Raw genomic sequence first — 23,611 nt, forward strand, 5'->3', positions numbered from 1 at the left:
ACGCAGGTAAGTGAAATCAATGTTCCAAAATTGAATTCATCGTCAGGATATAAAACGGTGCACAAAACATAGCTTTTAAATACTGTTCCCCCCAACACGTGTGGTCATTGCCAAATCCGGCTCAGGTGTGCAGTCGCCATGTAATGACGTTAACACACCTTGCCGGTTGCCATAGAGACCAAAAACAACAAATAATAACAAATACCTGCACCTGAAATGACAGTGAATGAGATATCATGCAACCAGGCTATAAGAACAATAAAAAAACATTGTGGCAAACCGCAATTACACAAAGTTACAGCATGTATCAGAAATACAAAGTATCGAGCATTATCATGCGATGAGTCTGACAGCATTCAAGATGACAAAACAAAGTTAATAAGCAAGTCTATATAAAACAAAGAATTGTTAGCTAGAGAAAACAATGTAAACCGGAGGATTCATTCAACCTCCAGGGAGACAGCGTACCTAAAGTACGTATCCACCTGGCTTCCTTCCCGAGCAGGCGCAGAGACCTATCACCACCCCTCATAAAAGCAGGTTCGTGATCTATAATAATATAACGCAGTGTTGAAATATTATGACCTGCTTGCAGAAAGTGCCGTGCAACCGGCTGATCACTGGAGCCTTTTGCCACAGCTGCATGAATTGCGGACTATGATTAGCAATGCGCTCTCTTAATGTCCTGTCGGTCTTCCCGACATAATGCAGGCCACAAGGACTTACCAATAAGTACACAATAAACTTTGTTGTACAGGTGACCCTATGATTAATAAAGTAACATTTACCACAGTGGGGATGACAAAAGAATTTGCCGGTCATAAGTGATCGACCAGTTACTCTATTTAGACACCTGAAACAACCTTTCTGTAGCGAAGGAAAATTTGGTTCACTTTGTGATGATTGTAAACCAGTGATGTCAGTACGCATCACCCAACCTTTAATGTTTTTCCCGCGTATACATCACGGCATAAGTCTGGTCTTACCCAAATTCAGTTCGGCATCACTGGTCACAATCGACCACAATTGTTTAGCAGTCCCAGCGATTGTCCCACTCATCTCGTTAAAGTGGTTAACCCAAGGGAGTTTTGGTTGATCAAAGATTTTCTTAGAACCCTTAAGTAAATCAGCACGTGTACAATTCAAGGCTTTAGTCTTAGCTTTGTTTAGCCTTATCTCTATCACTACAGATACGTACAGCTCTAATAAACTGAGAATAGGGAAGGCTATACTTCATGGGTTTAGGATGAAAACTCTGAGCATGAAGCAGTGTTGCACGATCGGTAGGTTTACAATACAGATCGGTAAGAATCCTGCCTTCATCAATAGAAACTTTAACATCAAGGAAAATAAGAATTTACTCACCGGTAATTCTATTTCTCGTAGTCCGTAGTGGATCCTGGGGACTCCGTAAGGACCATGGGGAAAAGACGGGCTCCGCAGGAGACTGGGCACTCTAAAAGAAAGATTAGGTACTATCTGGTGTGCACTGGCTCCTCCCTCTATGCCCCTCCTCCAGACCTCAGTTAGGGAAACTGTGCCCGGAAGAGCTGACACTACAAGGAAAGGATTAGGAATCCAGGGTAAGACTCATACCAGCCACACCAATCACACCGTATAACTTGTGATAACCATACCCAGTTAACAGTATGAACAACAACTGAGCCTCAATCAACGGATGACTCATAACAATAACCCTTTAGTAAGCAATAACTATATACACGTATTGCAGAAGAAGTCCGCACTTAGGACGGGCGCCCAGCATCCACTACGGACTACGAGAAATAGAATTACCGGTGAGTAAATTCTTATTTTCTCTGACGTCCTAGTGGATGCTGGGGACTCCTTAAGGACCATGGGGATTATACCAAAGCTCCCAAACGGGCGGGAGAGTGCGGACGACTCTGCAGCACCGAATGAGCAAACTCAAGGTCCTCCTCAGCCAGGGTATCAAACTTGTAGAACTTAGCAAATGTGTTTGAACCCGACCAAGTAGCAGCACGGCAAAGCTGTAAAGCCGAGACCGCTCGGGCAGCCGCCCAAGAAGAGTCCACCTTACTTGTGGAATGGGCTTTTACTGATTTTGGATGCGGCAATCCAGCCGCAGAGTGAGCCAGCTGAATCGTGCTACAGATCCAGCGAGCAATAGTTTGCTTCGAAGCAGGAGCGCCAACCTTGTTGGCTGCATACAGAATAAACAGCGAGTCAGACTTTCTGACTCCCGCCGTTCTGGAAACATAAATTTTCAAAGCCCGGACTACGTCCAGCAACTTGGAATCCTCCAAGTCCCTAGTAGCCGCAGGCACCACAATAGGTTGGTTCAAATGAAACGATGATACCACCTTAGGGAGAAATTGGGGATGAGTCTTCAATTCTGCCCTGTCCATATGGAAGATCAGATAGGGGCTTTTACAGGACAAAGCCGCAAATTCTGACACACGCCTAGCCGAAGCTAAGGCCAATAGCATGACCACTTTCCACGTGAGATATTTTAGCTCCACGGTCTTAAGTGGCTCAAACCAGTGGGATTTCAGGAAATCCAACACAACGTTAAGATCCCAAGGTGGCACAAAAGGAGGCTGAATATGCAGCACTCCCTTTACAAACGTCTGAACCTCAGGCAGTGAAGCCAGTTCTTTTTGAAAGAAAATGGATAGGGCCGAGATCTGAACCTTTATGGACCCTAATTTGAGGCCCATAGGCACACCTGACTGTAGGAAATGCAGAAAACGACCCAACTGGAAGTCCTCTGTAGGGGCCTTCCTGGCCTCACACCAAGCAACATATTTCCGCCATATGCGGTGATAATGCTTTGCTGTCACATCCTTCCTAGCCTTTATCAGCGTAGGAATAACTTCATCTGGAATGCCTTTTTCCGCTAGGATCCGGCGTTCAACCGCCATGCCGTCAAACGCAGCCGCGGTAAGTCTTGGAACAGACAGGGCCCCTGCTGCAACAGGTCCTGTCTGAGAGGCAGAGGCCATGGGTCCTCTGTGACCATCTCTTGAAGTTCTGGGTACCAAGTCCTTCTTGGCCAATCCGGAACAATGAGTATCGTTCTCACTCCTCTTTTTCTTACTATTCTCAGTACCTTGTGTATGAGAGGAAGATGAGGAAACACATATACCGACTGGAACACCCACGGAGTTACCAGTGCGTCCACAGCTATCGCCTGAGGGTCCCTTGACCTGGCGCAATATTTTTTTAGCTTTTTGTTTAGGCAGGACGCCATCATGTCCACCTGTGGCCGTTCCCACCGATTTGCAATCTGCTCGAAGATTTCTTGATGAAGTCCCCACTCTCCCGGGTGGAGGTCGTGCCTGCTGAGGAAGTCTGCATCCCAGTTGTCCACTCCCGGAATGAACACTGCTGACAGTGCTTGTACGTGATTCTCCGCCCAACGAAGAATCCTTGTGGCTTCCGCCATCGCCACCCTGCTTCTTGTGCCACCCTGTCAGTTTACATGGGCGACTGCTGTGATGTTGTCTGACTGAATCAGCACTGGTTGGTCTCGAAGCAGGGGCTCCGCTTGACTCAGGGCGTTGTATATGGCCCTTAATTCCAGTATGTTTATGTGCAGACGAGTCTCCTGACTTGACCACAGCCCCTGGAAGTTTCTTCCCTGAGTGACTGCCCCCCATCCGCGGAGGCTTGCATCCGTGGTCACCAGGACCCAGTCCTGTATGCCGAACCTGCGGCCCTCGAGAAGATTAGCACTCTGCAGCCACCACAGAAGAGACACCCTGGCCCTCGGGGACAGGGCGATCAGCCGATGCATCTGAAGATGCGATCCGGACCACTTGTCCAACAGATCCCACTGAAAAATCCTGGCATGGAACCTGCCGAAAGGAATGGCTTCGTATGACGCTACCATCTTTCCCAGGACTCGCGTGCAGTGATGCACCGACACCTGCTTTGGTTTCAGGAGATCCCTGACCATGGTCACTAACTCCTGAGCCTTCTCCTCCGGGAGAAATACCTTCTTCTGTTCGGTGTCCAGAATCATGCCCAGGAAGGGCAGACGCGTCGTAGGAATCAGCTGCGACTTTGGAATATTCAGAATCCAGCCGTGCCGTAGCAACACTTCCTGAGAGTGCGCTACGCTGACCAACAACTTATACTAATTAATGTTCTAAACAAAACATTAAAGGAGCGCTGTTTACAAATAAAAATCATTTATTGGTAAATATGGTGGAAAAACCACCTAAATAATAAAAATAGATTTGAGAAAACACACAATGCAAATATAATCACATGTAAAAAATTGGCAGTAGGTTAACGGTGATCGATCTAGGCGCCAATTATATATAAAAGTCCACAGTAATATATTAGGCTGGTGGCATCCGTACTGATAAAGTGATTTGAAAAAATTGTCTCAGCAGATAAAAAGCTGTTATTGATTTTTGTAGGCAATGAGATATTATTTGTATTTGCTATGTCTCACCCCTCTCGTTCAGGACCGTTCTCATCCGTAGTAATAATGCTGATTCCCGTCTGTAGCATTTAGCGGAGGTGACTCACGGTAGCCGTCGGCGGCTATATCAGGTTTGTCCGGCAGCAGGATCGTAGTTATTGCTTAGCACCTCAGCAGAACGGGGCTTTTCAAGCACAGCAGTGGAGATGTAGTTACGGTAGGTCCGGTTTAGTGAAGGTGGTGAGAAAGTATCTCAATTGCTAGATACCAGCAACGGAAGATCCATAAAGTCTCCAGCAGTGGACAGATTCGTATGCTGACCCTCTACGCGTTTCTCCGCCCACAGCACCGGCGGTTTCTTCAGGAAGTGTGAATACCCATTTTGGCAGGTGTAGGTGTATTTAAATGAACAACAGCCAATCAGCTGTAAAGACTCTTTCTTCACACCTGAGAGTTATAATTGGGTTTCACACTATGCTGGGTCCTTTGCTCGTGTTTCCTTCACTTGTTTGTAATCTTTAATCAGGTGTTTAAATTACATAAGTTACAAATAAATACACATATAAAAATGTAAAGAATAATAAAATATCAAACACATTATATTGCCGCACTCGGCAGAAACAATGCCAGATAGATAGATATAGATAATCTCATAATTTATGATGGTATATATAAGAGTCTATACTGCATAGTGAGATCCAGCTCAAAAATGAGTTTAAATCACCTGTAGTGTAGATTATAACAAATTTAGCATCAAGCATAATATATCTTTCATATTTGGCCACATTCTATATATTCTATATATGGGTCACCTCGAAGAGTGCATGATTTGGGGGGGCCCATTTGGGGCGAGTCTGGTGCTCTATGGCAGATACATAGATGATCTTTTTATTATTTGGGATGGGGATTATCACTCAGTCACTCTGTTTATGGAATATCTAAACACCAACACTTTCGGTCTCTCCTTTACAAGCACCATCCATTCCACCGATATTACTTTCCTGGATATTGCGCTACACATTGATTTACCATCGGGAAGAATCTTGACTAAAACCTTCAAGAAACAGGTTGACTGCAGCTCCTTCTTAAATTACTCTAGCTGCCATTATCGTCCATGGATTATGAATATACCCAAGAGCCAATACTTAAGGCTCAAAAGAAATTGCTCAAATGAGGCAGACTATGTAATGCAGAGTAACGAACTAACACAGGCTTTCCTGGAGCAAGGTTACCCCCAAGATGTCCTGGATAGAGCCCTTATTGAAACACAACAAAGAAACAGGGATGAGCTATTAAAAATCAAAACATCTACTGCCTCGCCCCCCTTAGAATTCAAAGATAATAAACCCATTTTCATCTCAAAATTTAATAGTGCCTCGCAATCGGTAAGAAAAATTCTAAACAAAAATCTTCCTATACTTAAAATGGACAGAATTCTTGAAAGCTCCTTAGAGGAGGAAATTAAGATCATCTATAAAAAAACAAGAAATCTTCAAAACCTTTTGTCCCCTAGTCATTTTGTTAAATCAAATGACTCTTTGGGATCCAACTGTAGTTCCTCGAAACTAGTAGCTGGTGCCCCGACATCCGTACCCATTTCTGTACATGGGAAATCTAAAATAGGAAGTCAAAGATGCAATAGACCTCGATGTATGACGTGTAAGTTCGTTACTGAGGGTGATCATTTTTCTTCATCCAAAACTGGGAAGTCTTTTGAGATTTCGGGCTTAATCACTTGCCAAACGACTTTTGTAATATATCTCATCACTTGCATGTGCGGGATACAGTATGTTGGCAGGACCATTAGACAACTCAGCACAAGGTTCTCAGAACATAGAAGACTAGTTCTGAACAAGTCCACGAAACATAGTGTACCCCGACATGTTAATTCCCTACATGGTGGGGATTGCAGAGCTTTATCTCTACAGGGAATAGAACATATCACTGCGACCCCACGGGGTGGGGATAGATACAACTATCTCTGTAATAGAGAAGCCTTTTGGATCTGTAATCTGGAAACTCTACATCCCATAGGCCTTAACGAAAATATTGAACTCAATGGCATTTAACTCCTCTCTCTTTGTGGGCTCCAATATGTGTGTGGGGTCTAATATATATATACCTGTGGGCCGTAATGTGAAGTGGACCCATATATATACGTGTGTCTGCAGTTATTGACACCCACACATATATTGGACATAGATGGATTGGCTATATACCTTCCTGATATTTATATAATCTTAGGTCTAAATATGAATTATACCTTAGCTAAATTTAACATTGAAGCTGAGATTCAGAATATGTTCGAAACAATAACTCTGTTCTCCTAAAATTTGCCTCTTCCCTTCCCCCCCCCCCCCCTCCCTCCCCTTTATTTGTCCCTTGAGAAGAAGTAACTTTGGTTGAACTTGGGCTCTGTACAATTATAATGGAATATTTGCACCTTAATTTCCTCATGGAGTACTATATTTCTTCTATCTATCTATTTATAAAACTAATGAGATATATATATAAAAATATACAGCTTGTAAATTTGATTCCTCGTCTCTGGTTTTGAACCGGGGACCCTATGGTCGTGGTCCATGTCTCTATCCGCTGTGCTATTGCAGCTGGGGGAATCAGTGCGGGCTGTTGGTCTATACCAAATCCTCTGGGATGCCATACCCATATCTATGCTAATGGCCGCTGTTGCTATAAGAATGGCGAAACAATGCTGATTAATATATAATAAAAATAAAAATAAAAATAACAATAAAAATAAAAATAACAATATTCTAATTAATTTTAATAATGACATATTGAATGTGGCCAAATATGAAAGATATATTATGCTTGATGCTAAATTTGTTATAATCTACACTACAGGTGATTTAAACTCATTTTTGAGCTGGATCTCACTATGCAGTATAGACTCTTATATATACCATCATAAATTATGAGATTATCTATATCTATCTATCTGGCATTGTTTCTGCCGAGTGCGGCAATATAATGTGTTTGATATTTTATTATTCTTTACATTTTTATATGTGTATTTATTTGTAACTTATGTAATTTAAACACCTGATTAAAGATTACAAACAAGTGAAGGAAACACGAGCAAAGGACCCAGCATAGTGTGAAACCCAATTATAACTCTCAGGTGTGAAGAAAGAGTCTTTACAGCTGATTGGCTGTTGTTCATTTAAATACACCTACACCTGCCAAAATGGGTATTCACACTTCCTGAAGAAACCGCCGGTGCTGTGGGCGGAGAAACGCGTAGAGGGTCAGCATACGAATCTGTCCACTGCTGGAGACTTTATGGATCTTCCGTTGCTGGTATCTAGCAATTGAGATACTTTCTCACCACCTTCACTAAACCGGACCTACCGTAACTACATCTCCACTGCTGTGCTTGAAAAGCCCCGTTCTGCTGAGGTGCTAAGCAATAACTCTAGGAGCTGCTACTATATCTTACTAATTAATTGTTAATCAGGTGTGTTTTTTAAACCTTGCTAAATTTTAGCGCCCAATATATGGGAATACATATTCCTTTTATATATATATTTTTGCTGACCAACAACTGCTCTCTGGACCTCGCCTTTATGGGGAGATCGTCCAAGTACGGGATAACTAATTCCTTGCTTCCGGAGGAGTACCATCATCTCCGCCATTACCTTGGTAAAGACTCTCGGTGCCGTGGATAGACCAAACGGCAACGTCTGGAATTGGTAATGACAGTCCTGTACCACAAACCTGAGGTACTCCTGGTGAGGCGGATAAATGGGGACATGCAAGTACGCATCCTTGATGTCCAGAGATGCCATAAAATCCCCCTCTTCCAGGCTGGCAATGACCGCTCTGAGCGATTCCATTTTGAACTTGAACTTTTTCATGTAAATGTTCAAGGATTTTAAATTTAGAATGGGTCTTACCGAACCGTCCGGTTTCGGTACCACAAACAGTGTGGAATAGTAACCCCTTCCCTGCTGAAGGGGGGGTACCATTATTATCACTTGCTGGAGGTACAGCTTGAGAATAGCCGTCAGGACTATCTCCCTCCCCGTGGGAGAAGCTGGCAAGGCGGATTTTAGGTAACGGTGAGGGGGCGTCACTTCGAATTCCAGCTTGTATCCCTGAGATACAATTTGTATAGCCCAAGGATCCACTTGTGAGCGAACCCACTGGTTGCAGAAATTTCGGAGACGCGCCCCCACCGCTCCTGGCTCCGCCTGTGGAGCCCCAGCGTCATGCGGTGGACTTAGTGGAAGCAGGGGAGGACTTTTGTTCCTGAGAACTGGCTGCATGGTGCAGCTTCTTTCCTCTACCCCTGCCTCTGGCAAGAAAGGATGCACCTCTGACTCTCTTGCTTTTTTGAGAACGAAAGGACTGCATTTGGTAATACGGTGCTTTCTTAGGCTGTGAGGAAACCTGTAGCAAGAAAGTCGACTTTCCAGCTGTCGCTGTGGATACGAGGTCCGAGAGACCGTCCCCAAACAATTCCTCACCCTTATAAGGCAAACCTCCATGTGTTTTTTAAAGTCGGCATCCCCTGTCCATTGCCGAGTCCATAAGACCCTCCTGGCAGAAATGGACATTGCATTTATTCGAGAGCCCAGCAGGCAAATGTCCCTCTGGGCATCCCGCATATATAAGACGACATCTTTAATATGGCTAAGTGTTAGCAATACGGTATCCCTGTCCAGGGTATCCAACCCCTCTGACAGAGTATCTGTCCATGCTGCAACAGCACTGCACATCCAAGCTGAAGCAATAGCCGGTCTCAGTAGAGTACCAGAGTGTGTATACACAGACTTCAAGATACCTTCCTGCTTCCTATCCGCAGGTTCCTTTAGGGCGGCCGTATCCTGAGACGGCAGGGCCACTCTTTTAGATAAGCGCGTCAGGGCCTTGTCAACCCTAGGGGAGGATTCCCAGCGTAACCTATCCGTTGGCGGGAAAGGGTACGCCATTAGTATTCTCTTGGGAATCACCACTTTCTTATCAGGGGAAGACCACGCTTCTTCACATAACTCATAATTCATGTGACGGGGGAAAAATCACTGGCTGCTTTTTCTCCCCAAACATATTTACCCTCTTGTCAGGGACAGGGTCAGCCTCTGAAATGTGTAATACATTTTTCATTGCAATAATCATGTATCGGATGGCCTTAGTCATTTTGGGCTGTAATAGTGCCTCATCCTCGTCGACGCTGGAGTCGGACTCCGTGTCGACATCTGTGTCAACCAACTGAGATAGTGGGCGTTTTTGAGACGCTGACGGCCTCTGAGGCGCCTGGGCAGGCCCGGGTTGAGAGCCCGGCTGTCCCCCGGCAGCAACATAATCAAATCTCTTATGTAATGAGTTTACATTGTCATTTAAGACCTTCCACATATCCATCCAATCAGGTGTCGGCACCACATTTATCTGCACTTGCTCCGCCTCCACGTAACCCTCCTCATCAAACATGTCGACACAGCCGTACCGACACACAGCACACACACAGGGAATGCTCTGACTGAGGACAGGACCCCACAAGGTCTATGGGGAGACAGAGAAAGAGTATGCCAGCACACACCACAGCGCTATATACACAGGGATACACACTACCAGAAGTGAATTTTTTTCCAATAGCTGCTGTATCAATACACCTTTTGCCTAAATTTATGTGCCCCCCCTCTCTTTTTACCCTCTTAGTGCCAGGAGACTGCAGGGGAGAGCCTGGGGAGCGTCCTTCCAGCGGAGCTGTGAAGAGAAATGGCGCTGGTGTGCGGAGGAAGAAGGCCCCGCCCCCTCAGCGGCGGGCTTCTGTCCCGCTGTTTCTGACTAAAAAATGGCGGGGGTTTTACACATATACAGCCACAGACTGTATTATGTGTCTTTTTTATGCCAAAGGTATTCTTATTGCTGCCCAGGGCGCCCCCCCCCCAGCGCCCTGCACCCTACAGTGACCGGAGTGTGTGGTGTACAGTGGGAGCAATGGCGCACAGCTGCGGTGCTGTGCGCTACCTTAATGAAGACAGGAGTCTTCAGCCGCCGATTTCATCACCAACTTCTGATCTTCTGGCTCTGCGAGGGGGACGGCGGCGCGGCACCGGGAACGGACGACCGAGGACCTTTGCCTGTGTTCGAACCCTCTGGAGCTAATGGTGTCCAGTAGCCTAAGAAGCGCAACCTAGCTGTGAACAGGTACGTTTGCTTCTCTCCCCTCGGTCCCACGTAGCAGTGAGTCTGTTGCCAGCAGATCTCACTGAAAATAAAAAACCTAACATTACTTTCTTTACTAGCAGGCTCAGGAGAGCCCACTAGGTGCATCCAGCTCTGGCCGGGCACAGATTCTAACTGAGGTCTGGAGGAGGGGCATAGAGGGAGGAGCCAGTGCACACCAGATAGTACCTAATCTTTCTTTTAGAGTGCCCAGTCTCCTGCGGAGCCCGTCTATTCCCCATGGTCCTTACGGAGTCCCCAGCATCCACTAGGACGTCAGAGAAATTAGTACTCGCAGAATCAGTCTGGTAAGTAAATTTCACTGGATGTTCCAACGCATTGTGAGCCATCAGTAATTCCTCCAACAATGTCCTGGTACCAGGCCAGATGACAAACAGGTCATCAATATATCTTACAAACAGAATGATATCTGCAAATAATGGATTATCAAAAAATCTCTCCTGTTCAACTGAAAACATGTAAGAGTTTGCATACGATGAGGCCACAGAGGAGCCCATCGCACACCCGGATGTCTGTAAAAAATACTTTCCGATGACCAGGAAATAGTTGCAGGTGAGAACCAATTCCAATAGATCAATAAAAAAAAAAATCCAACATCAGGACCACTGTAAGCAGGATGAGTGGTAATCTACGTACCGCATTTAAACCTTGTTCATTAGGAATCACAGTATATAAACTAGTGATGTCTATACTGCACAAAAATGCATTCTCAGGTAGCTGGCCCACACTATCCAATTTCCTAGGAAATGCTGTGGTGTCTAACAGATACCGAGGGTGATCACAAATACAAGGCTGTAATAAAGCATCAAGGTACACTGAGATACGTTGTAATAGACCATTATGGGCAGCAATGATAGGGCATCCAGGTGGGTTAATTAGAGACTAATGTATCTTTGGCAACAAATACAATACTGGGGTTACAGGATGTTCTGCTACTAGGGCCGTCTTGTGTGATCAACCCGAAGTGTACCGCAGACAGTAACCTATTCAGAGTCTTATCAGAAAAAAACTTTAGTGGGATCAAAACTAAGCAACCGATACACCCGTGAATCATCAAGTTGTCGCTCCAGCTCAGTTATATACATATTAAGAACTTGTATTACAATCGCCCCGCCCTTGTCGGCGGGACGTATTACAATATCAGTATAATTGGCAAGGTCGCATAGCGCATCAGACTCATCCTTACTTATGTTATTAAAACATCTTTGTTCATTATTTGACAGAATCACAGATGCAACATTGCTATTGAGCATACGATTGAACGTTTTGATTGCTGCGTTATTGGAGGGAGGTTCAAAGGTAGATCGCTTCTGTAATTTATGTAGCTGAGAAGGAATACAGCTATCATTAGATGTCACTACAGCAGAATTAGATTAAAATATTCATGTAGCTTTAATTGACGGTTTAATTTATACTTCTCAACCTCCCAACGCATACTATCACAACGAGAGACAGGCACAAAAGATAACCTTTTACTTAACACACAGGTCTCAGCAGAAGTCAAAACATGAGATGACAAATTGATAATTAAGTCCATTGTGGAAGAGGTGGACGTCCGACTCTCCCACGGTCTCTCCCTCTTCCTCCGGCCACCCCATTGGGTAAATTTTCAGGCCCGCTGCGGCCTTGGCCGGTGCGCACCCCTAAAGGGTCTCAATAGTCATTCAGGTGCCAGATGGAACATCAGAGTCACTGTTAGTAACACCTTCATGTGATAAATCAGAATGCCAGAGCTGCTTGTAATTCCTCTGTTGTAAGGTGCATTGTCTGTCGTGACGGCCATCACTGGCCCATTGATACACACGATTTTGTTCATAAATCAAGGTTAACTTTAGCCAACTGGTGCTTTTTTAAGGCAATCAATTCCCTTTTATAGGTAGCAATCTGTGTATTGAGCTTATCAACCCAATTGCAGGAACTACCCTCCTCAAACTAACTTTTGTGTTTTAATTCAAAAGCAGTGATTTTCTCACTGGCAACAGCTAACTCACAAGCCGATTCCTCCACCACCAACAAGAGTAAAGAGTCCTACACACTGGTCGATACCAGTGAAAGATATGAACGATCTCGTTCATTAATTAACGAGATACCGTTAATATCTTTCAGTGTGCAGGCACCAACGATGAACGATGCGCGGTCCTGTGCTCGTTCATCGCTGGTGCCGGCTCGTTTAAACATGTAGGCCAATATGAACAATATCATCCATATTAGCATGCATTGCTATGGAGCCGGGTGACGGGGGGAGTGAACAAACTTCACTTCCCCCGCCGCCGGGTCTCCCGTATCGGCAGTCGGGCAGCTCGGCGGCGGGTCACAGAGTCTGTAGGGCCCTTAAGTCAAAACAACATTAATTGAGTATGGCAATCCATCTTTTACAAAATGATGTATTAAAGCGACCAATTGTAGGGGCATTTCTTATTCTGAAACCACGTGGGATTCTTTTATCCTTAAAATAATCACTCAAGGTAATGCCATGATAGAGATAATCAATCTCCTTCTGCTTTAAACGTAGCCATTCTTTATAGGCAAGTTCAATAGGTTGCGCCTCCATATCATCAAGCAAATGCTGGTCAAACAAAATTGCTTCAGCCTCCGAAAAGGAAAGCATAGTCCCTTGGGTCAAAATAGCCAAATTTGCAGATTCAGCCATGTCACCAGTCACCTCCGTGTTAACACCAGACATCCCCGCTGCTCAAACTGACACGATGCAAAGAGAACCAAACAGTAATAAAACGTTCGGGTGACGGCTTTAAGGAAGACACTAGCTAGACTTGCTTATTAACTTTGTTTTTTCATCTTGAATGCTGTCAGACTCATTGCATGAAAATGCTCGGTACTTTGTATTTCTGATACATGCTGTAACTTTGTGTAATTGCTGTTTGCTACAATGTTTTTTATTGTTCTTATAGCCTGGTTGCATGATATCTCAATCATTGTCATTTCAGGTGCAGGTATTATTATTTGTTGTTTTTGGTCTCTATGGCAACCGGCAAGGTGTGTTAACGTCATTACATGGCGACTGCACACCTGAGCCGGATTTGCCGATGACCACACGTGTTGGGGGAACACTATTTAAAAGGTATGTTTTGTGCACTGTTTTATATTCTGACGACGAATTACATTTCGAAACGTTGATTTCACTTACCTGAATCTGAAGTCTTTTTCCATCAGAGTGCCGCCTGTCCGTCTATGTTATGTTGGACCTCGCTGAAGTTACCTATGAGGGCACCGGAGCTGTTTGAACTATCTATCGGGAGTGCTGCTTACCCACCTGATAGAGATAGATAGATAGATATACACATATACATACATACACACACACACGCCTAAGGAGGGCTAGGAGGAGGTCACAGCATAAAAAGCAACAGACCCCCCCCCCCTTCCCCCAAGTATATGGAATGCTGCTGCAGCATCCAGCACTACCACAATCCTGCCGTTCCCCCCGATTCCTCAGCACACTCACCAGTTACCATTATAAACTCCCATCCACAGAGCAGCGGCAGACGGCATCCCCTCACCCGCACCAGTCAACGTGAAAAGACGGTGCATCATCCTTTCCGCCTCCACAGAACAGCGGAAGCGGCAGCGAGTAGCACAACATCCCCCCACCTCCCGTCCCCTTCCAGCTGCAGTCTGCGCCAATGCTCAGTGCCAAATACGCGCTCGCAGGGGTCCTAACAGTAGAATGCAGATACCAACATACGGTAGTTACACAAGTGTGTGGGGGGCCAGGGACAATCGCCCCTGTCGCCCCTCCCATAATCCGGCCCTGCGTACACATGTGCATGGCATCTATTCGCAGTGAGGGGGAAGGCTTGGGGGCAACCCAGCATGTCTGTAAGTGCTGGCACGCCCCCAAGAGTCATGATGTAGGGCCCGCGCATCATCCACGGCTGGTCATGCCCCCTTTTTTGGGTGCATAATAAGCCTGTACCCGCACTGCGCCATGCTTGCATACTAGAGGGAACACTACACCCTGTACACAGGTTACACTGATAGCACGCACCTGATCACTATGTACAGGTCACACCAACATCACGCACCTGACACACACTGATCACACCAATATCACATGCATGATACACACTGATAACTACACACAGGTCACACAAACATCACGCACCTGATACACGCTAATCACTATACAGAGGTCACACACCTGATAACCAGTGACTACTACACATAGTATAATATACAAAACACCATATGACCTAATCTTTCCTCATGCCAGATCCCTCACAGCCCTCCCACCTTTTCCTCCTCAATCCCCCTCAGCTCATTCTCCCCAGTAATGCAGGATAAAGGCATACCTCCCAAAATGACCCTCTCCAGGAGGGACAGAATGCTCTGCTCCTGGGCTTCTCTCTTATGTACGATTGCCATCACCTGTGGTGAAACACCTTTCTTATCCATTATCCTGTTCAAAACAGGTGCTGGCAATCACAAATTAAGAGAAAAGTCCAGAAGCAGAGCATTGTATCCATCCTGGAGAGGGTCACATTGGGAGGTATGATACAGGGGTCTATTCATGAAGCAGTGAAAAGTGTGAAGTGAGCCAGTAGAGAGGTTGCCCATGGCCAATCAGCTGCTACGTATAATTTTATAGAATGCACTTTATAAATGTTACCTGGCTCACTTCTCAACTCTTTTCACTGCTTCATGAATAGATCCCATAGTCTCTGCACTTATCTTACCCTACTTCTCTTCCCACCTCCCCCATTATACACCCCAATAACTCACCTCACAGCCCAGCTTCTCTCCCCCACTACCCTATTTCTCAATTCCACTGTCTCCTAAATATCGGAGCAACTTGTGTACAATCAGCCATCGTATTTTCTCTCCTTTTGCATCTGCAATAAGGACTGAGTAAACAGTATAATGTACTGATTGGCGCCCATATGCTAAAGTATATTATTACATTCCCTAAAGAGATGATCTCCTTCTTTGTATAGGGGAAGACGTCTTTCTCTATTGAATCTTCTTGTTAGTGACAAACAGTTCAATTAGAACACTCTTTCCGCGGTATCTCAAATAAAAGCAAAATAGGAGAACATAGCGTAAACCATACTTGCCTAATCTCCCGTAATGGCCGGGAGGCCCCCTGAAAATCGAGTGGCATACCCGGCCCCCAAGGAAAGTGGGCAAGTCTCCCAGATTTGCCCGCCACTCAGGGTGGCCGATGACATGATTCATGCTGAATTGCGTCATTGTAGCCATGCCCCCAGCCTGTTCTGTTGCACTACGTCCCCTACCACTATACGAGGCCACGCCCCCAGCATTGAATACTGCTGTGCCATTCTGGCTGCCCCCCCCAGAAATGAAACAACTATGGAGTAAACCTGATACACATTGTATAATGGTAGACTCCTACCCTACAGGAAGGACTACACAAACTGGTAGACAACAGCGCATCAGCTCCACCCGATCCTCAACCTTTCTTCCAGTGAAACATAACCATCAGGATAAAAAAGTATTATCCCCCAATAGTGTAACACTATTTTATTTTCCAAAAGGGTATCTGGGACAGGTTACAATGTGGACTGGATGTTTAATTGAATTGTCTTTGAGCTTTGTATTATGGGCATGTATTAGAGTGCGTTGGGTATGGTACCCCGGCAGCCGGCATCCTGTCTGTCAGAATACCGATGCCGGGATCCTGGCCGCCAGAATGCCGGCAGTGGGGCGGGTGCTAGAAAGCCCCTTGCGGGCTCGCTGCGATCGCCACAGGTTCTATTCCCACTCTGTAGGTGTCGTGGACACCCACGAGTGGGAACAGCCCTGACGCAGCTGCCGGCCGGGATCCCAGCATCTGTATTCTGACCGCCGGCATGGTAACTATATCCCATTAGAATAACGATTCCATGTCTGGAATTAGGGATAGCTGTTAATTAAAGGCAGTATAAAAATTCCCCAGTGGTCACTTCCTCTTCACACCTTGAGAAAGATACATCTAGTATCGAAACGCGTTGGGTAGGAGGAAGAACACTGGAGTCTACCTTGGTCCTGCTGTTCTTTATCTGGGAACGTCTGGTTATGACTTAGTGTGTCTGTTTATGTAAACTCGCCATCTGGTAGGAGTGCTATAGAATGTTTATCCTGCTTTTATGTGTGTATGTTTATCCTTCTGGAAAATAAAATAGTGGCACACTACTGGAGGTTATTCCCTTTTTGAGCTGTGTTGGATTTGGACTGTTTGGCAGTGAAAAGGTCTACTGAGGAGAGGAGTCCGCACAGTCACGGCCCCCTCCTCTGCTAAACTGCCCCTGGGTCTGAGTGTGTAGGAACACTCCCCTTCTCTATAGTCTATTACCCACCAAGTAGAGATTGTTCCAGCTATATTATAGTAACAACACAATCTGCTGCACCTGTATTATAACAACACTGCAATCTGACCTACCACTGGGATGATAATGCAGCACCAGAGACTACTCCACCTATGATAGATAAATATGACACTAGAATCTCATATACCTATATTAAAATAACAGCACCAGAGTCTACTCCACCTGTATAATAGCAAGGCTGGAAACTGATATTTACATGCATGATTATAATAATGGAGCACCAAAGAGTGCTCCACCTGCACCACATACAAAACTAGAACCTGTTGTACCTGTACCACGATAACGCAGCACCACAGCCTGCTCCCCCTGCACAGTAATAAGTAAAGTCACTAGCCAGACACAGCAATGGCCGCTCTCTGCGTCATCCAACTGAGACTGTCCTCGGAAGTTGGCGAGACGCCCCTCTAGATGACCACACCCCTCTCATCTCATACTGTCTGCCCCGCCCAGTTCTGTGAGTGGCGCACCGAGGAGCTAATCAGGCGGCACAAAAATACACAAGGAAGTCTTTCTAACTAGCAGAGACCTGCATCTGACCATTCACAGGCCTGCTTCACTTCATCACAAGAGTAGCATGACGTCAGTTTAATTGTGTCCTCATGTACTGTGTGCGGCGGCCATGTTCTTATAGTCTACAGGACTAGAGAGCGTGAGCCACAGAGAATACCGGAACCTGGTAATATGTTCTATATAATATATTATTATTCTTCTATAGAGGAGAGGGGACTGTACAGTGATATATGATGAGGGATAACACAACTCCCAGAACACACTGGTATGTCGTATTGGTAGATGCTAGTTTTTCAACTTTCAAGTGGCCCGCACGGGAACTGCAATGGAATAACAGTAACTTCCGGCCTGTGGGGAGCAGAGGAGGAGAGTCAGGTGGAACGCACAGGCAGGAAGTGCGGTGGAACGCACAGAGTGGACCGGAAGTTGGGTGTGTAACGTAACCTCTTTTTGTAGCCGGGCGAGAGTAAGCGGCGGGTGAGTGTCTTCCATAGATGGTTCTTTCCCCAACTTGGTTTTAGTCATAATCATAGACAGGGGGTGAGGGATGGGGAGGAGCAGGTGACATAGATACGCAGTCACAGTCTCTATGTGACGCCCGGGAGATGCTGCTGGGGAGACGGCGCTTCCCTGCCTTACACGTGTGCTGTGGGGCTGTGGCTGAGGGAGGGGGACACAGTGACCGGCACATAATAGCTGTATATCCCAATACAGAGCTGGGGCTGCTGCTTGAGTGACTGGGGCCCTGTCTCACCCTCTGCCATAGTGTTGTTATCAGCAATGTGTGCTTCCTGTGTCCTGCAGTGCAACATGGGGGACATCCCCCCCGGGTTAATAGGCCCATTCCCCCAGCGGGGTCGTGTGTAGACTAAACGTCTCATTCATAGCCTGACTGTGTATTACATTTAGGAAAATTTAGAAATAATACCCCATCCCGGTGCAGGGCGCCTTGGCTGCCTCCATTACCGCTGCCCACGGACAGGCGCAGAGCTGATATATTTTTGACACAGACGGAACACCTATCGCACTGGGTATTTACAATAAAAAAAAATTAGATGAACATGGGCAGGTGGTAGCGTGTGTCGACATTCAGAATATGAACTGAGTCCAGTTGTCTACAGTAAGTATGTGACACTGGAATAATGTCATACGGCCAACCAAAAATATGTATTGTGCCAATCATGAAATAAGAGTGTAGATGATGTAACGCTAGCACATCTGCACAGTTACTACATGCACTCCGTAGTGCCCAGGAGCTGTACCTGAGTACTAACAGCATCATTTGTCATCCCGCTATTCAGTGACTGATCCCTAGTGAGAACCTGACATCTATCTATAGTACCTGGTGACTGAGGCATTAATTTTTCACACGCTGTAGATGACAACTAAAAGTGAGATTTCATTCACACCATATCCATAGATCTAGTGGTAGATTCTAATAGGGGTAAATCAGCTTGCCCTATAAGTAAGTGGGTGTATATGCAGCACTTAGGGTAGCCCCAGACTTGCTGATTTGTGTTTGCAGCCGTGAGATGGGGCGAGAAGAAGTGCCCATTGCCGGAGTTTCCACACAGTTGCGGCAGCACTTTGGCCCCTCAGCCCTGATTGAATTGACCGCATAGTATGCGCATATTAACCAGAGCTGCGAGCTGTATGTGAGTTGTTCCAATGCTATTTACACTTATACCTTGTGCTGTTAGGTGATCCTTGACTTATACAGACAACGCACATGTAGAGCCTACCACTGTTTAGCCTCTGGGTGTCTGGTATGGTCTTAGGCCCTTCACATAAGAACATAGGAGAGATGCATTAATATGCGATAAGTGGAAATTGCGCTAGATGTGGCGCAGTGTGACACTTGTATTAATATCCAAGATGTAGTAAAGCAGATAACGTAGAGCACTGGGCTGCTCTATTGGCTACAGGACGGGCAGAGGTGGCCAGAGCTATATATAAACATTATTTGGATTTCGGTCTTCCACATAAGTGTGTGATTATTTCAGTAAATTAAGACTGAGACCAATATTTTCCCCAATTATCCTGTTCAGACAATTACAACAGATTTTAAGTGGTGCATATTGCATCAGATATTTGTCCAAGACCCCTGGCCACGGGTAGCGGGGGTGTAACCTTCAGCCATGCAGCATTGTTTGATGTTATCTGAGGAGTCTGTGTAGCTGGGTCAGAGGAACCTCTGAGAAACACTGACCAGGGCTCTGTGGCTCGGGGGAAAAGATTAGGACTTGCTGGTCATATCTGAATATGTGCTCTGTTTTGCTCACTATAATTGTTATATTTATTCCTAGAAAATTGAACTGAGGTAACCGGAGTCTTACTAGAAGTCGCTTGAGGATGAAACGCAACCTAATTAACTGAGGATGGACCAGGACAAGAGTCACATGACTAAGAGCATATTAAAGCTCACCTTGGAGATCATCTACCTGCTGACTGGAGAGGTGAGAGAGTCTGGGAGTGTCACAGTGACATCACTCATCTCTTTTACTAACACAGGGACCTGACTGGGAAGCTGATAGACTCCGCGAGTGTCATAGTGACATAATTCTTATCTCTATTAGTAACACAGGGACCTGACTGGGGAGGTGAGGGAGTCTGGGAGTGTCACAGTGACATCACTCTTATCTCTATTACTAACACAGGGACCTGACTGGGGAGGTGAGGGAGTCTGGGAGTGTCACAGTGACATCACTCTTATCTCTATTACTAACACAGGGACCTGACTAAGGAGGTGAGGGGTCTGGTAGTGTCACAGTGACGTCACTCTTATCTCTATTACTAACACAGAGACCTGACTGGGGTGGTGAGGGAGTCTGGGAGTGTCACAGTGACATCACTCATCTCTTTTACTAACACAGGGACCTGACTGGGAAGCTGAGAAATTCAGCGAGTGTCACAGTGACATCATTCTTATCTCTATTACTAACACAGGGACCTGACTGGGGAGGTGGGGGAGTCTGGGAGTGTCACAGTGACATCACTCATCTCTATTACTAACACATGGACCTGACTGGGGAGATAAGGGGTTCTTGTCAATCACAGTGACATCCCTATTATCTGTATTACTATCACAGGGACCTAACACGAGAGGTGAGGGGTTCTTGCAATTTCATTGTGAAATCATTTATATCTCTATTAATAGAATTTTACTTTGATGATGGTTTCTAAGAGTCTCCATCCCTTATGGGTCTGGTCTCTGGGATGCACCACCACATATTTAGTAACTGTTTTGTATATCAGAAGTATACATTTGGATGTAGCCAGCTATGTTATTTATGGCCATTTGAATCTGGGGGCTCCTGTTAGGGAAACAATGTTATTACAGACTTACAGTGTACCTCCTGCTGCTCCTGCCATCTTCAGTGGGCGTCTGTCCTCTCAGTTGTGTTCAGCTCCCACCACAACTTCATCTTGCGGATTGCACTTCTATGTCTAATGCAGAAGATACATGTTTAGGGTCATAGACAGAGGAACCATTGAAAATGCCTGGTGCTTCAGGATCTATACGTTTATGATATGGTTTTTTTTTTTTTTTTTAATAGAGTATTTTTATTCAACAGAATGGAAGAAATACAGACTTTTCAGTGTATGCCGGGAAATCCGGTGACATTACAGAACTTTTATAATTTGCATAGCCCCGCCACACCATATACATCCATATTTGAGCATGACCGGCGGATATAAGGCCATCTAATAACCCACAAAGCGATTTTCGAAGTCTGAAAAGAAATGCCAACACATTCATGATAGATTTTCTCATTTCTCCCCAAACTAGCTCAATTAACCCCCCAACTATAAGGCCATATACGGCCTTGTACTCCAAACAAAGATACCTAAAACAACCATAATTATCAAAATAAATAAAATATATAAATGATAACAACAAAACGAAAGCATAAGTAAATTAAACAAATCGATCGTGATCATGCGAGGCGAGGTACAAAATCCACATAATATAAATACCTATAGGGGGGGGGGGGCGGGGGGGGTGCGCCAGGTCGGCTATTCAAATCCCAGAGAATCAGGGCACTGATAAGACGCAATACGTCTCAAAGCTTAAGGGCAGGGGTGGAATATCTAGAATTGATCCAAAAGGACCAAATTTTCCCGTATTTGGAGAGAGCATTATTTTTCATATAAACATACCGATCTTTCAATACGGTGTCGTTCACCAAGGCTTTAAATGCAGACATCGTAGGAGAATGTGAGGCCATCCATGTCCGCGCTATGCATACCTTAGCAAGGGCGCAAATGCTACGAGCATACAATCCCTCCCACCGGGGCCCAGAATCAGACTCTCCCATCCCCAAAATGCAGAATCCCGGAGTCAACATGCCTCTTGGTATCCCTGTATGTTCCAGAATCGACCCGACCCCAGCCCAAAACACCTGCAAGGACGGACACTCCCACACTAGATGCCAGAATGATCCGCCAGCAGTCCCGCATTTAGGACAAGTGGCAGCACCACCAGCCCCGAATCTGGCCAATCTGCTCTGCGTCATATACGATCTGTGCAGTATAAAGAATTGAATTTGTTGGAACCGCAGTGATTTGGTGACCTGACCCGAGTTCCCCAGCGCAACCCCCCACTCCTCCGCATCTATAGGGCCTAAGTCGTGCTCCCAACGTTCCCGAAGATTTGAGAGCGGGTCTGCATGAATTGTTGCAAGAAGGTACGAGTAGGTGAATGATATCACCTTGACCCTGCCCAATGCACTTAAAAAGGTCTTAATGGGGAAGGGGAGGAGCGCCGGGGAAGAATCCCCAAACTGTGCTTGTAGGGCGTGTCGGAGTTGCAAATACCTGTAGGAGTTCGGGAGACCAAACTCCTCTTTCAGGTGCTGAAAGGATTTTAGAGCACCGTCGCTATACAGCTGGTGCATGGAAGTCACCGAGTACGGGGCCCATACCCCCACGCCCTCCAAAGACCCCAACTCGCGAAGCGACGCGGAGTGCCAGAGAGGAGTATCCGGGTCCATACCAACATATCCAAACATGCCCGTCAAGGCCAGCCAAATCTTCATGGCCTGAAACACAATAGGAGGAGACAACCGGGAAGCGCTCCCTCCCACCAATAACTGCGCCGGGGAAAGGTCCGGGTAATAGCACCTGAGAAATGCCCAACATAACTCGGCCTCCTCTCCCCCCCGCAACCAAATGCCAATGTGAGCTAGCTGGGCCGCAAAATAGTACAGTTGAAAGTGAGGCAAGGCCAGTCCCCCGTCTGCTTTTTGTCTAGTAAGGGTAGTCAACTTAATTCTAGGCCTTTTATTGGCCCATACTAGTGATGTCAATATACTGTTTAACTTCTTGAAGAAGGCCGGGAAGACATACACAGGGGATTGTGAAAGAACATACAGTAGCTTAGGCAAAACTATCATTTTAATAAGGCTAACCCTACCCGTTATTGTCAGCGGAAGTTTACACCAGGCCCTTGACTTACGTACAATCATGTGTACAAGAGGGTCAAGGTTCAAGGGCACAAAGTCCGAGGGGTCGTTAGTAACCTGGATCCCCAGGTATTTAAACTGGCTCGTCCAACACAGTGGCAGGGATATTTTCGGGACCTGGGGAGGAGAGCCCATGATGGGCAGTATAGATGATTTGGACCAATTTATACGGAGACCTGAGAAGCCGCCGAAGGTCTCTATGACCTGCAGCACTACAGGCATATCCACGGCATAGTCGTGTAAGAACAGCAACAGGTCGTCCGCATAAAGGGCTATTTTATCAGTGCAGGGGCCCGTAACAACTCCCCCAATGTCCGAGTGCGACCTAACCAGACAAGCCAGGGGTTCGATGGCTATGGCAAATAAGGCGGGTGAAAGGGGGCATCCCTGTCTGGTGCCCCTAGTCAAGGTGAAAGAGGAGGATATATAACCGTTGACCAAGATCCTGGCACGTGGATTCTGATAGAGTAGTTTGATCCATTGTATGAAATTAGGACCAAAGCCCATATATTTCATGACTCCCCACAAGTAGGGCCATTCAACGCTGTCGAAGGCCTTAGCCGCATCCAGCGATACTACAACCGCGTCTGAGGGGAAATCGTGTGGAGCCTGTAATACAGTATAGAGCCTACGCAAATTGATGGACGTGGATTTTCCGGGCATAAAGC

The 23,611-nt window shown here is 45.9% G+C and overlaps 2 protein-coding genes across 3 annotated transcripts in view; one reads left to right on the forward strand and one right to left on the reverse strand.

Annotated features, from left to right (window-relative positions):
- LOC135057065 (oocyte zinc finger protein XlCOF8.4-like) overlaps nucleotides 1–17,426 on the reverse strand; it is a 52,636-nt gene extending 35,210 nt beyond the window's left edge. For both annotated transcript variants that reach the window (XM_063962963.1, XM_063962962.1), the window contains exon 1: nucleotides 17,238–17,426. The gene's annotated coding sequence lies outside the window, so the exon portion shown is untranslated. The remainder of the gene's footprint in view (nucleotides 1–17,237) is intronic.
- A 535-nt stretch (nucleotides 17,427–17,961) lies between these two features.
- Nucleotides 17,962–23,611, forward strand: part of LOC135057192 (uncharacterized) — a 244,293-nt gene continuing 238,643 nt past the window's right edge. Inside the window, exons 1-2 of the mRNA XM_063963087.1 lie at nucleotides 17,962–19,133; nucleotides 19,785–19,934. Of these exons, the coding sequence (XP_063819157.1) occupies nucleotides 19,857–19,934 (78 nt within the window). The 5' untranslated portion in view covers nucleotides 17,962–19,133; nucleotides 19,785–19,856. The remainder of the gene's footprint in view (nucleotides 19,134–19,784; nucleotides 19,935–23,611) is intronic.

This window comes from Pseudophryne corroboree, chromosome 3, assembly GCF_028390025.1.
Source record: "Pseudophryne corroboree isolate aPseCor3 chromosome 3, aPseCor3.hap2, whole genome shotgun sequence".
NCBI lineage: Eukaryota > Metazoa > Chordata > Amphibia > Anura > Myobatrachidae > Pseudophryne > Pseudophryne corroboree.